At 37.6% G+C, this 22725-nt stretch overlaps 1 protein-coding gene across 1 annotated transcript in view; it reads right to left on the bottom strand.

The window, feature by feature from the left end:
* Nucleotides 1-22725, bottom strand: part of PUM3 (pumilio RNA binding family member 3) — a 44414-nt gene that overhangs the window by 4995 nt on the left and 16694 nt on the right. The window contains exons 11-17 of the mRNA XM_059071891.2: nucleotides 20305-20403; nucleotides 19344-19397; nucleotides 15824-15904; nucleotides 8544-8686; nucleotides 7661-7883; nucleotides 5902-5989; nucleotides 3464-3554 (exon numbers count right to left, since the gene is read on the bottom strand). Coding sequence (XP_058927874.1) covers nucleotides 3464-3554; nucleotides 5902-5989; nucleotides 7661-7883; nucleotides 8544-8686; nucleotides 15824-15904; nucleotides 19344-19397; nucleotides 20305-20403 — 779 coding nt within the window. The remainder of the gene's footprint in view (nucleotides 1-3463; nucleotides 3555-5901; nucleotides 5990-7660; nucleotides 7884-8543; nucleotides 8687-15823; nucleotides 15905-19343; nucleotides 19398-20304; nucleotides 20404-22725) is intronic.

The following is a 22725-nucleotide window of genomic DNA, read 5'->3' as shown; positions in this document are numbered from 1 at the left end:
TTTATTCTACCTTTCCTTCTCCACCTAGAAAAGCTCAGGAGCAAGGACCCTGTGCTTAATTTATCTCATAGCACCACGTACACAGAGCAGACAGTCAAGAAATGCTCACTGAGTGACTGAATTAACATGCATGAATAGGTATACATGGAGGAAAGGTAGGGAGCATGAAAGGTAAGCAGTTAATGAAGGGCCTTCTTACTGAACTCTATTGCCAGAACATTGAGTGAAGGGGTAAACAGCTTTACCTTGGAGCTTAACTGCCCAGATGTGAAACCTGCCTCTGCCACTCAGTAACTATACAACCAAGAGCATATGCTATTTAAATTCTCAAAGACTCAGTTTCCTGTCCTGCAGAATGGGAACAAAAGAACCCACCTTCTTCACAGGGTTGTGTTTTGAGGCTCACATGATCCCGTATCTGAAGCACCTAGCCAGAGCCTGGCTCCTAGTTAAACACTCGATCAGTGTGAGTCATTCAACAAAATGAGGTCAGCTCTGCTCTCTGAGACCTTGCTGGCGTACTTTATCACAGGTGAGCAGAGCTCTGCAGACTGGCAACAAGTAGGCCCCTTTCTCTATATAGGGGCCAAGTCACAGGCACTCAACCACCAAACACCAGGGCCGAATTTCCTATTCTCCCCCAACTTCCTCATGACCACGTTTAAATGCTGACCACTGAAACACAACCCAGAAAGAAATCACTTGGCATGTTTGAAAGACCCTGGTCCCAATAATTTCCATCACGTCCACAGAGAGGAGGACGTGCTTGTGGAAGACAAGCAACAAGTGCTGCTTGCCACCTGCAAAGCTGAAAAGTAAAGTGCCCTCTCAATAGATTTGTGACTCATAGATGTTCTTATTTTATAAACCTTGGCGAAACACGCAGTCACAGTGCATAATAGTGATACAAGTTAATATTTACTGAACACATAATGAACACATAATTTGCACATAATTTACTGAACATAATGCTAAGCATTATGTATGCATCATCCCATTTAGTTCTCATAACAACCTAGGATTATTATTAATCTCCTTTTACATCCAAGAAAATTAAGGCTCAGAAAAGCTGAATAATTTGCCTAAGGCCACACAGTGAGCTGGGACTGGAACCCAGGCAGTCTGTCTAGAGCTCATGCATTTAAATGCTAGAGAATTATGCTTCCCTGAGTTATTTTTCAGACTGCATACAAGGCTGATTTTTTCACCCAGAATGACACTTTGTCACTTACTCTAAAAAAGATTTAGCAAAACAAACACGCACACACATACATACTGCACAAGTTTTAAAGAAAAATATAAACAAGGAAAGAATTTTGCCAAACAAGCACATGACAATATTCTAAAGCCAAATAAAAATAATTATTAATCACTTATTAATTGATCTCCAGTTTCACTTCCCTTTAGAACCTCAGATACTTCATGTTCAGATATTTCATATTCCCGTTTTAAGGAATACTCCATAATAAACTGACAGTATCCTTCTCATGTTTGAAATCCACCCAAGGGGAGCTCTGATTGATGAGCAATCTTTAAAAATTAATTTTGTTGAGGATTTCTGCATCTATGTTCATCAGTGATACTGGCCTGTAGCTTTATTTTTTTGTGATATCTTTGTCTGGTTTTGGTATCAGGGTGATGGTGGCCTCATAGGATGACTTTGGAAGTGTTCCTCCCTCTGCTACATTTGGGAAGAGTTTGAGAAGGATAGGTGTTAGCTCTTCTCTAAATGTCTGATACAATTTGCCTGTGAAGCCATCTGGTCCTGGACTTTTGTTTGTTGGAAGATTTTTAATCACAGTCTCAATTTTAGTGCTTGTGACCGGTCTGTTTATATTTTCTATTTCTTCCTGGTTCTGTGGTACATATACAATGGAATATTACTCAGCCATAAAAAGAAACAAAACTGAGTTATTTGTAGTGAGGTGGATGGACCTAGAGTCTGTCATACAGACTGAAGTAAGTCAGAAGAGAAAAACAAATACCGTATGCTAACATATATATATGGAATCTAAAAAAAAATAAAATGCTCTGATAAACCTAGGAGCAGGACAGGAATAAAGACACAGACATAGAGAATGGACTTGAAGACATGGGGAGGGGGAAAGGTAAGCTGTGACGAAGTGAGAGAGTAGCACTGACATATATACACTACCAAATATAAAATAGATAGCTAGTGGGAAGCAGCTGCACAGCACAGGGAGATCAGCTTGGTGCTTTGTGACCACCTAGAGGGGTGGGAGAGGGAGGGTGGGAAGGAGATGCAAGAGGGAAGGGATATGGGGATATATGTATACATATAGCTGTATAACAAAGTGAATCAGCAACTATACTCCAATTAAGATGGTAAAAAAACATTAATTTTACGGCATTGCCAGAATTTTTAGTTAATTGAGTGTAATGAAAGAATGTGTCAGTAGGTGTTAACATTCCAAATGCCCAGTAAAGAAATTCATGTCAAAAAAGTTCATGTTTCAGCTAGTGGACTCCGGCTGTTCAACATCAACTGGAAAATTAGCTATTTTAATGAGAAATAAACTAGTGATCTGTATCACCCATATATTTGGAGATACTGATATACCTAAAAATAATGAATGCCCGTTTGGAATGTATGTATTTGTGAGTATATGTGTATCAAATCAAAATATATATTGAAGAAATGCCTACAACATTTATAAACATATACAAATTAAATTGCAAAGTAACTTGCATGTGAAATACTGTGCGAAATTCAAGCTGAGACTGGTAACTGTTTTTCCAAATCTCGATAACACAGCAGGGCGAAAAAAATCAACAGTGATTACTTCAAAACAACATACAAATCTACATTAAAATGAATATCCTTAATAAAAGGGTTTTATCTGGGAATAGAATACATGGAAATTTCAATGACCTGTAAATTATAAACTCAACGTATGTCCAAACAACAATATACAAGTTAAGCATATGTCTCAATTCACAAATCATCAGTTTTCCATCATTTTAATTAGAAACAGAGATTAATTAGCATGTTGACTTTAATAGCAAATGCTCCTCGAATCCTTTTAGAATAGTTGAAAACAAAGTCAGTAAAGTCAGTCACGATTTGAAAAACAACTCTGTTTTTACAGGAACAAAACTAATCCATTAAAAAAGAACACAAGTAAACTTTGGTCAAAACCATAAATGTGGTGAAACAATCAAATGATGCCTTGTGAATGCTGTAATTTTATGATGCTTGCCATCCAAAAGAGGGCATGTGAAAAAAACTGTAAGGACTGATGGAAAGAGTTACATTTGCTTACATTTGCTTACAAATATATACATTTGTATATATTTGGTATACTTGTCTAGACCAAGAGTAACTGACAGGAATACTGGACTTTTGGAAACAGACATTAGAACGGAGAAGTAAGTATGAAGGAAGCATGTTTTGCACTCACGGGCATTGAGGATGAGCAGAAAAGGCACACATTCTACATACCTAGAAAGAATAATGGCTCCTCGATTGACACTAGCCCAGGACTTCAGGTTCTTCATACCAACAAGCTCTACGAGTGTTTTTGCAAAACAACCTGTAAAATAAACTTAATGAGCATCATATACCAAGATTTAAACTCCCAATCTCTGTCTCTACTACCCTTAAAGCTGGAAACATGTTTTAATGAGAAATCTAATAAAGAGTTCTCACCCAGTATCACTTAACACTAAAAATTCTAGCTCAGCTTTATGTAATGCGTTTTTAATACAGCCATTTCTCTCAACTCTGACCCAAATCCTCAGCTATGTTTAGCAGTAATTACTCAAGAGAAACAATGATTTCTTATAAAATGCTCGCTTGGTCATGTTTGCATTTCTTTGTACCATTTAATGATTTAACCCTGACCTGAAAATTATTCAGGAAGTAAATGTTTGACAGCAGCACCTCGTGTTTGGTTAAAATCAAGTTTCCCCTCAAGGAAAATGCTCACTCAGAAGGTGCCATGAACACAATTAACGGTCAAATGACTATTCTGGCTTACACCTGGCAATTTCTCTCTACAATACTAAACATTCAGTCACCCATCAAAAATACGATTCATCTTTTGTTATTATAGTACATCTGATTCCCAAGGTCTCAGAGTGTATTATCTTATTCACTGTGCCATCTAACTGTTAACTAACTCTTGGACAAAGGAGAAATTCTGAAGACTAGGATCTGGTACAGATGGACGGGGGGACAACCTATCTTAAAGGCAAACATCTTGGGTAGGTAGCACGTAAAATTCAAAGATACCCAAATATGAGGAGCCTTTAAAAGCCAAGAGTCCTATGACAATTTTACTCTTCTTCGTGGCACATGCTCAAGAGGGACAGAAGTCAGCTGGTGAGGCCGACAATGTTTTCCAAAGGTGACCACAACAATATCTCCTGTCTGTGTATGCTTCTAGAACAGTGCCACTCCCTCATCTAACAGTGAAACTGATGTCTTCTCCTTTCAAACTGGGTGGGCCTTTGTGACTGACTTAATCAAGAGAGTACGGTACAACTGCCCTTAAATAACTTCTGAGGCTAAATCATGAAAGTACCATGCACCTACTTTGTCCTCCTAAAACTCAACCACTATACTGTGAGGAAACCCAACAGCCTAGGGAGAGGAACCAAGGCTGCTGGACTTAGCCACTGCCAGCCATTGTGAAAGTAGATAATCCAACACCAAGCCAAGCAGCCCCAGACGACTCAGAGCAGAGCTTCTGAGCTCCACAAAACACCGACCAAATGACTGTTGTTTTGAAAACTAAGTTTTGAGGTGGCCTGTTACACAGCAACAGATAACCAAGACAGCTAGCCACTCATTTGGTGCTACATGAAAATGACAAATACATCAAGTTCAAACAGATGTGTTTTAGGGTTGCCAGGGCAATTTAAATGAGGAGAAAAGTCACTAGAAAATTGCTTGGATTTTAAAAGCAAGACAACTTTTCTGACATAAACTCAGCTCAACTATGCACCAACTTTTTAATAATAAAAAGGTAATTCAATACATTATTTTTTCTCCAAAATTTATTACCAGAAGCTTCCTCTTTTATAAAAAATTTACAGTGAGAAATAGGCCCATGTCTCTGTTCTTAAAGGTAGAGTGAGAAGTGACAGTTCTACTACTATACTGATTGCCTCACTAGCCATTAGAACTGCAACTTGCCTCAAGACATAAATTCATGATCTGTCACTTTTTTCAGACACAGTAATAGAAAGCCCAGACTGTTTTAACTCAGTGGGAGGAAGCCTCTTTAGTGGCTAAAATACCAGATGGAGTTTGAATTTAGAAAGAGAAGGTCTGGTCAAAGACAGGACTGAGAGGGGAATGATATGCAAATTTTCACTCATCAATAAATAAAAGATGCTGTCCTCCTCTTGAGAGCTGAGTTTCTACAGAGCAGCTGTAAGGTTTATGAAAAACCAGGAAGTGCCAAGGACTGGCTTGCTCTTTGGTCATATATCTTTCAATGCCAAATAGGCACCAGTTCAAAATTCTCTGATGAGGATAATTTTCTTCTGCTCATCCTTTCCTCAAAACTAAAGATAAATATGCTTTTCAACTGGGATGATGATACTCACAAACTGGCCCTCCTACTCTGCTCTCACCATCCTCAAAGAATAAAATGGCATTTTAGTATGTTGGACAAGCCCACTTTGAAGTCTGAAGTAGCAGAGGAGGGGAGAGAAAGGGAGGGAGGGTGGGAAAGGGAAAGAAAATGAAAGGATTCTAGGAGACAAATTTCCAGGAGGAAAAAGCATTATTTGTAACCACTAAGTCATTTCTTACTCACAAACTCAACAGACTTTCATTTGAACTTAAATGGCCAGCATAAAGTTCAGGGATGCCAGACATTACTGAAATTCCACATCCAATACAAGAAAAGGTCAAGTTGCACAGCCTACCTTCTCGTCCACTTTCTTTCATCTTTTTATCTTGCTCTATTAACCACTTCAGAACTAGATGTCCTGCAGGATGTTCCGCAACGTGAAGCTGTGAGGGGTCAACAACATATTAATTAAAAAGCTGTTTTCAACCACTCTATATCACCACATACGGATAAAGTCTCAGGCGAGTTGAAAGTTCCAAAAGGCTTACGAGGTCTTTATCTACAATGCTTACTACACCTGGAGGGAGGAGAGCTGTACTCCAACCCTGACTGAAATGAAGATGGTTATTCAAGATAGCAAGGCCACTGAGGCAGCTCACATTCAACTTCATGAGCTCCAGTTTGAACAGCTCTACAACCAAGCTCATCTTAAGATCGTGCTAACCACCTTCCAGATTGTCATTCGCAATTCTGAGAGCAAAGAAACCGATGGGACAGAACACTACAGCAGAAACATTAAAACCTAATGCTGCATGATGTTTAAATCATCGTTTAAGGTGATGCCCGAGGAGCACTACCTGAGGAGCAGGCCAAGAAAGCATCTTTCAGCTTAATCTCACTCCTTTTCAAGGGCCATACCAACTGTTCGCACAGAGATCCCCTACGATCTCTCCTTGTTCAGCACGGGAGACAACAGGCCCTGTGTGTCCTTACAGAGGAACTTTCATTACACATGCATCTTCCCAATTTGTTAACAGGATCTGCCCTGTGAGGGCCGGAGCCAGGGTGTCTCTAAGATCCGTGGCCCATATCTTTCCCCATCTCCTGTGTCAGAAAACAGTGGGCTCCCCATCCACGTGGGTCCATCAGGAGCTCACAACCCAGTGCGGGGTGAGGGCCTGGCAGGATCTGGCTTCCGCTTTCCTCTTCTCTTTGCTCACTGATTTCCAGCCCCCTGAACCTCCTGTTCTCAAACATGCCGAGCTTCTTCCTTCCTCCAAGGCGGCCGCACATCCTCTTCTCTCTGCCTAGAATCTTCTTTCTTCACTCAGCTACCAGTCCTTTGGGGCTCAGCTTAGCTTTCACTGCCTCAGGAAGCCCTCCTAGGACAGGTTGGCTCCCATTTGTATATAATCCCATAGAACCTGGCGTTTTCCTAAACAGCACGTATCTCTATTCTACAATAAATAATCATTTGTGTGCATATTTATTTAAGTATTGTGTTTCCCCAAATGGTATTCTCTTTTTTGGGGGTGGGGGTGGGGGGTGTTGACCACTGCCTAGCACATATCCAGTGCATGAACCAAGAAACTTAAGATACAAGGCGGAATAACACAAGGCCCAAATAACATAGGCAGGAGCTATCAGAAAGAGCAAAAACTTTCTGATTGAGAGGGAATTAAGGAAGACTTCATGGAGAAGGATTCTGGAGGACCTGGAAGGAGTAATAAGGCTTTCTACAGGAAGGGAAGGGTGCAGGAAAATGGAAACATAAGCAGCACCTGAGGTTGAAAAAAGAAGTACATACAAATGAAAGAAGTGCAAAAGTCCAAAGCAAATTCAAAACAAAATTAAGAACACAGAATATGCTGGAAAGACAGCCTGGGTCAATCATGGACAACATTAAGAGGATTTTGTTTTTACTCTGCAGGTATGTGGAGTCATCAGAAGACAATGAGTGTTAACAGCACTGTTTTGAATTCACAATTTCTAAATGTACTGTGGGTATGAGGTAAGTTAATTATCACTAAAATTCTCTTTATAGCAATGTTCCCAGTGATTGGAGTTTTTGCAGCCACTGTGGCTTTCCCGCCTGTCTCATGATAGCACAGTACCTCTCCATCCTTGCCACCAGGATGCAGCTCTGCTGCTGCCAAACTGGCGACGGCATTCATGGCGGGCTGAACATCTCCAATGGCAGCTCCCAGGATGTCAGCCACAAGCACACACGCAGACTTATCCAGCACCACCTCTTGGGCGTGTCCTTGCAGGTAGCTTAGCAAAGCTGGAGAAATGGATTCTAAGAGCTCTCGCTGGCGGATCTCTGTATCTTTCTTACTGCGGTAACATGTTGAATGAAGAATTAAGGTAAGATAAGTAGCAAAGGAAATAAGGTGTTTTATTATCACAGAAATCTCTAAGGGCTTACAACAGTTTATGCCACGTTCTGTTGTCTAATTTCTGTTGTGCATGTAGATAAGCAGTTTGAGGGTGGGACATCTGTCTTTCATATTTGTGTCCCCAGGATGTGAACAGTGCCTGGCACAGAATGAGCATTCAATAAGTGAAGCTTGCCTTGTGTAATACAAAAAAAAAAAAATCCCAAGCCAAACCCAAACCAATAACGACAATAACAAAATATCTTACAACACATGTTTAGACTACTTTATGGATTCTGCTCCCTAAAGTACTTGATTAAGTGGTACCATTTGCTTCAAACATAAAGCAAAACACACACCCAAGTGCCTACTATGTGCTGGGCCTCAGAGGTGCTCTTTTGGCGTGATGCTTTCATTTCCTTTTCAGGATAAAAACTTTAAGAATCTGCCAAAACTATAGGCTTAAAAATGGAATTCACCTTTGGAGTTTTAGAGAGGGAGGGAGCGTGAGAGATGTACACATGTGAGTAGATTTATGGAAGCACATGCCACTCAAAATCAATGAACAATCAGAGCAGAGGAATAAAGGGCCCAAGCCCTTTATTCTACTGTCCCTCACCTGTGTGCGTTACCGTCTCCTTTCTGCAGAACTTCAATGATCTCTCTTACCGTGTGTGCAGGATCTCTGGGGCTTAGTAAATACAACAGGACCTTCCTTCCATATTTGTCATTTACTATGTTAGGCAAGGAATTAATAATTTCCTGTAAAATTACAGAAACAAAAAGTGAATCTATATGCTTAAAATAAACTATGATTGGAATCTGAATGGTAAAGAAGGATACATAACTTTTCCCCAATGTACTTAATGAAAAATGTACAGCTAGTTCTGAAGTCGCCTCATTAAAGCACAGAGAAATTTACACTCGGAAGACAGAACTGCCTGTCTACTGGGACTAGCATTACTGAACAATCCATCTATATTTAACCGACCAAGCTCAAGGACTTAAAAAATATATATCTAAAGGAGTTATCTCATTCATTATAACCAGTATTTCTTAGGCCACTATTACTAGGGACATTGCTTGCTGGGGCCACTGAGCAGATACAGTTAATTTGCAGCTGCACTTAAATGCAGCAGCAGCATTGATGACGACCATTCTTATTAGAATTTCCCTAATGAGATGTATGTGAAGGGAGATAAAGAAACTCTGTTAAATAGAACAAGTGGATAAAGGCTTTTAAAGTTAGGTTACTTACTCATGGCAAATGAAGGCTGTTTAAGTATCACATCGAAAATAAAGAGAGTGGGAAGGGAAATAAATGCAGAAAGACTCCATGGAGCAGTTACAAATAATTGCATTCTATGACATTTCCAATCAACTTAACAAGAACAGTAACCTCCTTTTCTAGTTGTTTGATTAAGGAACAAAGGCAATGTCATCCCCACCCCAACTGAGCTCCTGTGTAGATTTGGTGATATTTGCAAAGACAGAAAAGTCACTGTTTAAAAATTCGTTTATTCTACGTACGCAACAGAAAAATCATTAGTCTTTCCCTCTCTAACATTCCTATTTCTTATAACAAACCTAATATTCAAAGCCATGTGTGTCTGAACACCAGAGATTCTTCAGAACTGGCTGGGGCCACAGAAAGAATTCAGTCCAACCACCCAGCTTTACAGATGAGGGGCCCAGAAAGGGGGGAGGTGGCCTGCAGGAGGACGTGAGAGTGTCAGTGCAAGGCCTCTCACTAGTTCTGCTCCTCTGACTTCAACTCTAGTCTCTTTCAAAGAAAACATACACCCCATTCTTAAGGAAAGGAATTCTCCAGGAGATGATATACTCAGATCTGCTATTCTCTTAATTGCCTACTGATTACAACGAGACTAGTAATTTCAGTGCACGAAAAAAAAGAAAAAGAAAACAAGCTAGAAAATAGGTGCAACAGATCTAACCACCTCAAAATGAATATAAATTTTAACCACTCAGAAAAAATGAGTTAAAATTTCAGTACTAAAGGGGAAGACAGAAAAAAAATGTACATCACTTCATGGGGATGGGAGCTCTTTTGCAATTTCAAGGTAAACATGTCCCAAAGTAGACTCAACATATGTATTTTTGAAAAAGAGGCATTTAGTGCCACAAAAATGGGCTACTTTTTTTTTTTTTTGCCTACTTTTAGTGTGGCTTTATTTAAGGTTTAAGCAACTCATAAAAGAAGATAAATGCTTTAATCAGTTTAAAGAAGAGACTGAGAATGATACATAGCTTAGGCCAATTTGTACAATCATTAAAAAACCTCCACAACTTTGCTGTCCTTAAAAAAACCCTCTGGGGTATTACACCTTTAAAACACTTGCTTTAAAAAAAAGCGGCGGGGGGGGGGACTATGCGGTGAAGAACTATATATAAATGGCTGCTATTTATTTTTAATTAACTTTTTTTTTCTTGGCCTAGGAGGAAAAGGGGTGGCATGAAGCCAACAATGTAGTCTTCAACATACTTGATCTTCTCTGTGGGCCCAACACTTAAGGACTAGTGCATCGTATCTGGCTTGGGCAGAAATGGTTTCGCCTTAACACAAGATGCGTATAAAATCCATGCAAAAATACTACTCAAGGACTAGTGCCCAAATTCACTGAACTTTTACTACCTTTCAGTCTGTAATTAAGGAATTTAGAATCTACACTTATGTTGGTCTAAGATTCTTAAAAGAGTGCAATGTTTATAAACAATCATATGAAACTAAAAAATGTTTACTTAAAAATGTGGTATCATTTAATTCTCCCCCAACTCCCCCTTATTCCTGGTTTCCTACCATCAAAAACATTCATCTTAGAAAAAATAAAATAGTACGAGTGATGCTATTTTATGGAGTACTAATTCATTTCTCTTTAACCTGGGTCACACACAGAGAAGAGAAATTTCTAGATGATCACCTGGAGAACACTGAGTGTCAAAACACGTAGAGATATAGGGAAGAGGCAGCTACAGAGCAGTTGATTTGTGCTGAATCTGGTCTTTGGGTTCAAGCTGTGTAACCTTTGGAAAATCCTTTAACCTCTCTATACATCAATTCCCTTATGTGCAAAAGGAAATGATACACCTGCCCGACCTGTGGGCCACTACCAGGAGCAATCAGAAAATTCACTCTGTAAACTGGAAACTGCTATAAAGTAATTATCTTCATATGGAAAACACCCATCAATACACAGCATCTTTAACTATGGAGATTAAATAAAGCTGATGGGAGTCAGGAGTTTGACATCCTCAAAAGAGAAAGAACCCCAACAATGAAGGTTCAAATGTAAAGGTTTTCAATTCACTTTCCCTCTTACTTAAGAGAAAATCACAAGAAGGACCACTGTTGTAATATCTTCCCCTTATGCTTTACTCTAAAGCAGGTATGTAAACAGAAGAAAAGTGCAGGAAGAACAAAGGATCTCCCTTGTGAAAATGTGTGGCCATTCTGACCTTGTGTTGGACCCTTGTCAGATTCTTTGGCATTCTTGTTTTGCCAACCCTCTTTTAAAAGGGAAAGGGAAAGGTCAAAATGAAAGGTGCACATTGGAAGTAAGGTTAGAGCACATATGCATTTTCAGTGGAAGAAAGAAATGCAAAATGCAACATACATTACTGAGCACCATGCCCATCCATGGTGCATGTTCCTCTATGGAAGGCTGTGTGTGAACAAAAAGAAACACAGGCTGACCTTAACCTTAAAGAGCTAAAATCTAGCAGAAGAGGCAAGAGGAACTCTTTAAAAGTTAAAAATAAAAATAATAGATTTAAATAATGGATAAAAAACGGAAGTGTAAAAAGAAGGTTAGATCACTGGCAGTGACTGCAGCCTCTTGAGTGTTTTGTTTTAAAAAATGTGGTGATTTTATACAAAAGTCCAACTTTTTGGCTGCACTCAAAAAATTGGGATGAGGTTATTAAACGTACAGAGTTTTGGCTTTGTAAGATGAAAAAGTTCTGGAGATTGGTTGTACAACAATGTGACTACACTTAGTACCACTTAACCATATACTTTAAAATGGCTAGGGCTTCCCTGGTGGCGCAGTGGTTGAGAGTCCGCCTGCCGATGCAGGGGACACGGGTTCGTGCCCCGGTCCGGGAAGATCCCACATGCCGCGGAGCGGCTGGGCCCGTGAGCCATGGCTGCTGAGCCTGCACGTCAAGAGTCTGCGCTCCGCAACAGGAGAGGCCACAGTAGTGAGAGGCCCGCATACCATAAAACAAAAACAAAAACAAAAACAAAAAACTGATGGGAAGATGTCAAAAAACACAGGAGCCAGCTTGAAGGTGCTGGAAATTTAGCATAAAAGTGTGGGCAGGGCTTCCCTGGTGGCGGCTGGCCCCATGAGCCATGGCCGCTGAGCCTGCGTGTCTGGAGCCTGTGCTCCACAACGGGAGAGGCCACAACAGTGAGAGGCCCATGTACTGCAAAAAAAAAAAAAAAAAAAAAAGAAAAATAAATTGGAAGATCTATCACCATGGGGCTCACACTCACAGAGGTTGGAGCCAAGGGTGGCTACCGCCTTGGACAGGGCATGTGCATTCTAGTTCCCCCCGCCCCTCCCAACCTGGTCTGCCTCACTCATTAACCTGCCTGGTCAATGAATGTTTCTGAGTTTGTAAGCCCTGAGTCAGATCACAATTAACTGCTAAATGAATAGATGGCAAAGACAAAAATTATAAGAGTTGAGAGAATGGGGAGAGCAGGTCTGGCTGAGAGATCAGAGAACATTATCTGGAGATTGAATTGGAGACTGGTCTTAAAGAGAAAAGGAGTGTTTGTTAGGCTATGATTTCAATCTGACATTTCAGGAAATCCAGTTACTCTGAATAGAATGCTTTAGCAACACTAAGTTTTCTTGGCTATTTTTAAAAGCCCTGCATAATGCAACAGGTTTTGTAGTGGCTGGGGGGGAAACACAGACACATGACTCTATATAACATATGGGCAGCATATCTGGCAACCCACAGTTCTGCTAAGTAAATGCCTTTGAGAAACGAGGAGACATACAAGAATGCTTACAGAATTATTTGGAATAGCAGAAAATAATATGAATGTTTAAAGTTACAAATACTTATAAACAACCTAAATGTCCATCAACAGAAAAAATGGAAAAATCAACTGGTATATTCATAGAGTAGAAAACTATTTGGCATTGAAAAAGGAATGGTTTACAACAATGGTGGGTAAACCATGGCCTGTAGGTCAAATCTAACCAGCAGCCTGTTTTTGTACATCCTGTGAGCTAAGAATATTTTTTTATTTTTTACAATTTAAAGTGCTGCTAAACAAAAAACAAAGCAAACAAGACTATGTGACAGAGACCATACACAACTCACAAACCCTAAAATAATTACTATCTGACCCTTTATTAAAAAAGCTTTCTGACCCCTGATGATGACTCAAACATAATGCCAAAAGGAAAAAGCAAGCTGCAGGAGAAAACACACATCACTTACATAGAATTTGTAAACATGCAAAATAATACCATAAACATCTACATATAGCAAAAGGATAAGGGAATGCATGCAAATAATAAGCACCAATCCATCACAGCGGGGGGGGGGGTACAAGGATAGGCAAAAAAAAAAGTACGCAAAGGGCTTGAACTTTAACTGTATTTGGCAAGTTTTACTTCTTCATGCCCGATCAGGCGGGAGGCTGGGTGTTCACTGTTATTATTCTTTATATCTTCTGTATAGCATCTTAAAGATACTACACTTTAAAGTATGTATGAATATTCACTCTCAGAGAGCAACTGGCCAGAGCACTTACTTCCTTTTCAGAGGATCACTGTTGTGAAAGCAGTGCATCATACCAACAATTCCAGGATTGGATTTTATAAGTATGTTTATTTTAGAAAGTAAAGTAAAGTAAGTGGGAAACAGTGTGTATCCATTTTGAAAGGAGAAGGCTCAACTGACCAGGCTATGATTTCAACCTGACATTTGCCAGAGTCTGGTTACCCTGAACAGAATGTTTTGCAACGCTAAGCTTTCTTGAGTATTTTTAACAAGCACTGCATACTGCAACAGGTTTTGTGGTGGATGGTAGGGAAAATGCAAGAGCAATTAGCATTCCATAATTTTATCACTGGCTACACAGTTTAATGATACACAAAACCCATTGAGCATTTGTCAGCTGGAGGCAAGACATCAGCAAATGAGGCCATTCTCAGGGAAAGCTGCCCTAAGTATGAGAAAGTCACTAGGAATGTGGGTTAAACAGTTGTGGGAATCAAACTGATAAGCACAAGGAATTAAAACTGTTTCAACAGCGACTTGAAGTGGGATAAATCTTTGGAAACAATTAATCTAGCAGACAATTGTGGCAAATCCTGAAGGAAGTTTGGTTGCTCTTAAAATCCATTTGGAACAGTTATGCAAATTTTAGTTGTCATGAAAATATTAAACAAAAGCAAGCTTTCAATAGCCCAGCCTGTTTCCATTTTCATGAAACAACTTTATTCATTAGCTAATCTATAGCCTCACATTTCTGTCACTGGAATGAAAAACAATCATTATTGATTGGAGTCAAAAGGGTAATAAAGTCACAAGGAACATGTCAAAATACTCAGTTTGTAACATCAAAGTCCTGCCAACTTGTTTCTTCCCACAATCCTATCCCAAAGAAAGTCATCACAATCTTAAAACAGTCAAGGGGAAAGCTGGAAAATGACAGCAAGGGCATGAGAAATTCACACACTGGGACCTACAGCTGGCATCTGAGAAAACAAATCTCCTATCCCTTCACTAGTTGGGACATTTTTCCTAATCACCCAGCTCTAACTGGTCCAGATAGGCTACAAAGAGGCCACAGCACCACCACAGGCCAACAGGTAAATTCTCTTTCTGAACATCCACATGCTTCTCCCTGCAGATGGTGTGGAAGTCGCTTTTGTCACTAAGATTTCTACAAGGGCCCCATCCATGTGTACCAACTTCCAAATGAATAACCTGTGTCTATACAGATTATGTGCTTTTTAAAACATTTCCAGGTTCGGTCCCTGCTACCAATGTTGCAGTTTCTTATGCCCTTCCCCAAAACTTCTATCAGACACCTAACACAACTTGCATGCTAGAAATAAAGGAAGGAAAAATAAAAGAGGATAACAGAATCTCAAGTCAGAAAAGGGGCAGTCATTGCAGAATGAAGAAAATTATTTCATAATGTAGTTTTTACTTGGGTGTAGTTTTTATAAGAGAACAGCTCAGTTTTTCTGAAGGCAAATTTAGGGTTAAGTAAACCGCATTCAATTATTACCACTTTATGGTCATTATACCAGGCTAAAAAACTGAAGTGAAAAAAGGATGCTTGTATTCTAATTTTAGTTAAAATTTTTAATCTAACTCTACACCAGCTTTCATGAAATCTCTAAGAAGCCATCACAATTAAGTGAACTTCATCAGTTTTTCTTCTCCAGTTCAAGTCAGGACAGATGTATTGATAAGCTATGCAGAGGTAGTTTCTCCAAAGGGAGAGAAAAAAGGTCATGGATAGCTTATACCTGGGTGGACATGAGTTCTTGAATAACTGAAGAATTACTATGAAAATAAATTTCTGATCAAATCTAAACACGGCATCGCTAATTTTTCTTTTAGTATGTTACATGGTCTAAAAAGTCACATTACCCTAATTTAAGCAGTCTTTTACATATTTAAAGCAACATTAATTAGTAATAATCAAGTAACAGGATTATGGTTTGAATGGGAATAAAGCAACCCCCCAAAATAGGCTTAAGGCAACTAAAAAGAAATACTGGCAGAAAGTATTTACACATTTCAAAGTCTTTACACATGTACGTGTGAAATCAAACTTACAAGCTCACAAATGATGTATCAATTTAACTTAAATTCAAGACTATGTGAATTACTTACTGATATGATTATCTGCTTCACAAGCTTAGTATCATCAATACAGTCAAATGCCGCCAATAAAACCAAGTGGGAGTATTGGCCCTGTAGGAATTGAAAGCCAATAAAGGTTAAAAAAATACACAGATTCTCCCTTTTCTTCCACCTAAGGAGTTACGTTAAAAGGTTATCACCCCGACAACGTATCCAGCATAATATAAATGAGATGGATAAAAGTCATTCAAATAAATGTGCTCTTGTATCAGGACCTAGTTAATTATATTCTAGGTTGAGTAAGAAAAAGACAGAAACAGATAAGCACATTCTTCAATATTAAATAGCTGAGACTCATTTTTTTAAACTAATCAGAATATAACACCTCTCAAAAATAGGTATCCTGTTAATGAATAGCTACTTGAAAATTAAACTCAAAGAAAATTACAGTGCCAAGTGGGAAAAGAAAAACTAGAGTACTGCAATCATAAAAAAGAAAATATATAAACTCAGATATAATTATAGATATAAAACATACATAATACACACATACAGAAAATCCTGGGAGGAAAAACACTGTCACCACTGGGTTGAAGGATTACAAATAATTTTTCATTTTCTTTGGTATATGGTACAATTTCTTTAAAATAATCCTATATAATTAAAATAGAAACACTAAAAAAAAAGAACTAGAAGAATATACTTATATACTGAATATGAGAATAAGATAAAAACAATTGCTTTCAAAAAGTAGAGCAGCATGAGATCATACAAATATACATTAGGACTTTCACAATCATTACTATTGAAATAACAGAATTTTTTCCATGATGCTGATATTGTTCCCAGATTTAAAGAACTTCTACTTTATGTTAAAAAAAAAAAAGTTTTCAAAGGTTGAGGCATATTCCTTTTAAGTATCCCAGATGATGATATAAATCTTTTTTTTACTTTGAGAGGGATTTGACTTTTGCTACCAGCCAACACTCATTCAGAGCCAGATCCGATGAATATGGCAGGAATAACATCTCAACTAGAAACTGGAGAAAAACAACAAAGGTCTAACATCTTTACTATATATAAGACCAACAATCAACTAAAAATAGGCTAAGAACATGAAGAATCAGTTTACAAAGAGAAGTACAAATGGCTTTAAGCATATGAAATAATGCTCATTAATTAAGGACTATAATTAAAAGAATGAAATACTATATCCCACCTGTCCTATACACAAAAGTGAAAGCCCTTGATAATATACTAATTTGGCAAAGGTTTGGGGAAGAGCAGGCACACTTTTATGTTGCTGATGAGAATGTAAAGTGGTTCAACCTCTTTAACGGCAACTGACAACAACACTAAAAATTTTAAATGCATGTAGTTTCTGATCCAGCAACTGTAGTTCTAGGGAGGTATCTTACAGATATGCTTCCACATATGAACAAAGGATATGCCCTGGAGAATTATTTGAAATAAAAAACTAGAAACTAACGTGTCCAATAGAAGGGACTTGTTAAATGAACTATGGAAGTCATATAATAAAATATCATAAAGTCATTAACAAGAGAGAGGTATATATAGATGAATATATATTGACATAAAATGACCCCTGAGATGAATTAAATGAAGGAAACAAAGTAGAGAATGTTGTGCATATGGTACACAACCACGGGTTTATGGTTTTTTAAGTTCCACACACGGAAACACACCCAAGCGTAAAATGTCTCTGGGTGAATACAGATGGTGGAACAGAATTTAAGTGAGAAATAGACAATTCTACAATTATACTTGGAAGTTTGAACACACTTCCCCAGCAACTGATAGAACTAGACAATGATAAATAGAATCAGTAAAAACATCCATGATCTGAAAACACTACAAACCATCTTGATCTAACTGACGTTTATAGAGGACTACACTCACATATTCTTTTCAAGACATTAACATAGACCATACATTGGTCTATAAAATAAGTCATTATAAATTTCAAAAGACTGAAATAATACAGAGTATATCAAGAAATCCCTAATATTTGGAAATTAAATACTTCCAAATAACCCATAGACCAAATCCATGGGTTGTATTAGTTTATCTCACCCTATAGAAGCAACTCCTTGAGATAAAAAAAGACACTGAACTGTTAATTTGCGAACATCGCAATACCTTGTGGGAATGAGGTTCTCCAAAAAGATTTACTGTTGATGTAACCAAATTGTAAAATTAAAACCATCTAATTTTATTACAAAAGAGTGTCTTTTACTATTAATATGTTTCAGAACTTTTTTTTCCGATGTCCTTTTATTTTTATATTTTTATTTTATATTGGACTATAATTGACTTACAATGTTGTATTAGTTTCAGGTGTATAGCAAAGTGATTCAGTCACACATATACATATATCCATCTTTTTTTCAGAATCTCTTCCCATCTAGATTATTACAGAATATTAAGTAGAGTTCCCTGCGCTATACAGTAGGTCCTTGTTGATTATCCATTCTATATAGTAGTGTGTATATGTTAATCCCAAATCCCAGTTTATCCCCCCCTTCCACCTAATAGAACTTTCTATTAACATTCTATTTTTACTCATTTCTGATTTAAAATATTCAAACTAAAATGTTATACAAAAAGATTTACTTAATGATGAATTATGAATCATAAGATTTTCTCATACTCTGAAAACTCCTCACTAGAGAGCCTCTTATTTCATTTTGTTACAGCCAAGTTAGCTGCCTTCTACGTGATTTTATACTAACTCTCTTCCTAATCTTGAATCCTACAGAAGACAACAGATATGTATGTATACAATCACAGAGCACCAGATTATCTGAATTTTAATTAGCATTTACTACATCAAGTATTCACTAGATGTCAGTAGTTCTTATTGCATTTTTCAGAGGGAAAAGCTGTTGATATCACTAATTTTAGTTCACCTGTAAATTAGAAGCTATAAAACATAATATATAAAATAGTTCAAAAATTGAAAACTAATGCTTACTACTACATATATTTTAGAATTATGGAAAACTATTTAGTATTTAAATACACAGAAATACTATTTTTTGAGGCAACTAATCCTTCAGAAAAAAACACTTTATATCCTCCAATTTCATTCGAAAAGCTGTTAGAGCATGTCCAAAGGATTCCAAAGAACTATAAAACTTAACTAAAATTTTCTTTGACCACACTACAAATTTAAGAAAAGAAAAGAGACAAGTTTCACTTTTTGTTGTGTTTTGGTGGTAATGAAAATTGGTAACAGGTTTCTGAAGTGCAATTTACCTAGAGACTAAATATCAGGTCTTCAAAACTTATCTAATAAAAACGGAAAATTGCCACAGTACAATGCTAAATGAAAAAAGGAGAAATTCATTTTGTGTAAATTTAACAATACATAAAAAGACATGCATATGCATAAAAATAGATTATAACAAAATGAAACAATAAATAATTTTCTTGGTAATTTTATGAACTTTTCAAATTTCCTATAATAGATATAAATACATTTTATTGTTAAAAATAGTTAAAAGAAATATATAGTTTTTATACTTACATTAGCCACCTTTTCAACATAAGTCTTCATTGTTTTCACAATCACTTTCCTGTCCTTAAAAAAGAAAAATTGTCTCAATGAACTTATAGCTACAGATTTAGTTACAGATTAAGGTATTTCATAGTTAAAAATTTTATAATATTAAACTTTCATTGGAGTGGCATACTTTTCATTAGTGAAACTAGTTATTCAACCAGAACCAAATAATGCAATACCCTATAAGAAGTCCTCTCAGAGCTATTATAATCTTAGACTTCTATGTGACAATCCAATGAGACATAAATATGGAACCATAAAATTATTAGTTGCAAGGCAAACCTAGTGAAACTACCTCCATTTATAGTAAGAACTGAGATCCCTCTTCCAATGTCTGAACTGTCTTCAAATGCATAAAAGTCTAGCATACAGGTGGCATTCAATACATTACTTGATTAAATTTGTATTAAAAAGTGGACAAAAGAAAAAAAGTGGACAAAATACAACTGTCTTTTAAAGGCAGAATTATACCAATCAAGGAAATGAGGGTCATTTATAATACAAGCTTCTATAATTAAGCTTCTATAATTAATATGGATCTTTACCTTTTCCCTCAAAGTACTTAAGAACCATGGGAGCAAATGCACAGCTGCTCATTTTCTTCTCTTTCCTCTCCCTCTCCCACAACAAGATCATTAAATGAGGAATCAGAGGCTGACAGGAACCAAAACTTTTGTAAACTTAAGCCTAACATAAATAGTGTGTTTACTTGCTTGACACACCCCTCCCCATACAAGACAACCCAAGGTTTTCAAACATTAAGAAGACTCCAGTAGAGAAGAAAGAAAAGGCTCAAAGGGGAGACAGTTTCTGTGAGGTCCTGAGGCACAACTTTGCAAAGATAATATTGTGCGCAAGAGGGCAAAACCCCAAGGAGACCGAAAAAGTCTAAGGAAAGGCAAGTCAAGCCCTGACTTATGCTTACCTTGGGCGTGCCGTGCCACAGGCAGTGCATGGCCACTCTGGCGCCATCGTGTGTGTGCGCCAGGTACACCACTGCTTCTCGGATGGCTTCAATCACTTCCTGGGGAATAAATGCAGTTCAGGGCTTTGGTTTACTCTTTCTTTTTACTTTCTCACAATCTGTCTACTAAGGAGCAGTTATGCACAGAGAATGAAAGGCAGAAAGTATAGGTAGAAAAAAATTTAATGGTTAATTTTGTGGACAGGCATACATCCATACAACCTCTTCCTGGAAACATTCTTTTCCATCAAGAGCAGTTAAGTACTGCTAGCAGGCAATTTCTATTAAAATCCCTGAGTTTTACCAACGTCTGTTCAAAAAAGTATGTATACGGTTGACCCCTGAGTGTGATTTGAACCAGGCGGGTCCACTTACATGCGAATTTTTTTCAGTAAATATGTACTATAGCACTACACCATCTGAAGGTGGGTAAATCCGCGATCAGAACTGCTGATGGGGAGGACTGATGATAGGCAGATTTTCCACTGAGGGGGACAGGAGTCTCGGCACCCCACCCCGTGTTGTTGTAGGGTCAACTGTATACGTATAGTATATTCTAAAGGACTTCTCAAGAAAAAAAAAAATCTAAGAGTTGGCTGTGGGAAGAAGGGAGTTTTTAATAAAAAAGCCAGATAAAATAAATAAAATGTTCTTCCCTAAAAGAGTCATGTATATAACAAGCAGAAAACCAAAACACTAATTTTGTCTGAAAAAGTTTTTCTTTTTTAATTTATCACTGGATTACCTCTGGAAATCATATTAATAATTTACCATAAAGACATTTAAATAACATGTCTCTTAGAAATATTTATCTCTACATTAACATTTAGACTAGGCCTTCACTAGGCCTTTACTCAATGACCTTTAAGTAAAAACCCAATCATTAATTTATTACAAGGTAATTTTAGCTTATTTTTAATCTTTATTCCTTATTTTCAATGTATATAATTTCGTAATTATATTTGGAAGTCTAGCATATAGGACATAAATGAGTTCTACCAGCTAATAGCTGCAGGGCCAGTTTAGTCCATTCCTAATTTTAAAATTTATATTAAATAAATACAAAGTCTCTTGCCAGGAAGGAGAAAAGTGGCCTATTTTTATCAATAAGGAACAGCAATTTCACCCTTAACTATCTCACAATCCTTTTCCAGGATAAATCTCAAGAACATAGCTTTCAGCTTACATATCTGAACTTATGAATCTCTTCAAAGCTATCCAGTTGGGGAGTTAAACATATATTCCAATTATGCTTCTTTTACCTCCAAAGGTTTATTTTTTTTAAAGTCTCTCTATTGAAAATGCCCCCAGGGCCACAAAGACCTGTCTGATTATTTTATATTCACGCTAAGTTACCAATGATTTTTTGCTATTACTAAAACACATTCAACATTAAAAAAATAAAGACTTTCCACTATGGAATATATTCAAATGATCATTTTCTCAGTTCTGAAAATAAAGTCCTGCCTCAGTAAATCCAGAACTGTGAGACACTGTGCTGCGCTGTGCCAGAACAAGAGAGAAACCCCCGCAAAGAGAATCAGCAGCTGCTGTGGTCACTGAACCACATGCTTAGGTAGGTGGCTACTCTTGGAAAACTATTTTGCATGTCAATTTTGAGAGGGTCAAAATTCCTATGAATGTTTAATCTGGCATATTTGTTAAAAAGACGTGAGTCTCGTTACTTGGTTATCGCTTATTATTAGAATGAGAACAAATGGATGATGAGTTCACAGTATGATGAGGCAAGCAAAATTCAGGGGACTAAATGAATTCTCATCTATATTCCCATCACTGACTTGAAGGGCAGTGCAATTTACCTTCACTCTCATGTAAGGTCCAGTTTTTCACGGTTCACTTAGTTTTACCTAAGTGTCCTCCCGTAACCTTTTAACACCAATATAATTTTTTTTTTTGTATCAATACAGGTGAATTTCGAACTCCCTGAATGCTGAATATTCCTCCATGTTAGTTTATTTTCTGATTAGGTTAAGCTAGAGGATGCTCTCTGGATTATAATTAAAATATAAAAATTCAATGACGGCTTCCCTGGTGGCACAGTGGTTGGGAATCCGCCTGCCAATGCAGGGGACACGGGTTCAAGCCCTGGTCTGGGAGGATCCCACATGCCGCGGAGCAACTAAGCCCGTGAGCCACAACTACTGAGCCTGCGTGCCTGGAGCCTATGCTCCGCAACAAGAGAGGCCACGAGAGTGAGAGGCCTGAGCACCGCAATGAAGAGTGGCCCCCACTCACCGCACCTGGAGAAAGCCCTCACACAGCAATGAAGACCTAACACAGCCAAAAATAAATAAATAAATAAATAAATTTTCTAAAAAAAAAACTCAATGAAATTGTTAAAATTATGGTCAATTCTACTGT

The sequence above is a fragment of the Kogia breviceps genome, chromosome 8, assembly GCF_026419965.1.
Source record: "Kogia breviceps isolate mKogBre1 chromosome 8, mKogBre1 haplotype 1, whole genome shotgun sequence".
Lineage (NCBI taxonomy): Eukaryota > Metazoa > Chordata > Mammalia > Artiodactyla > Physeteridae > Kogia > Kogia breviceps.
This window is presented reverse-complemented; position numbering and strand designations above follow the sequence as displayed.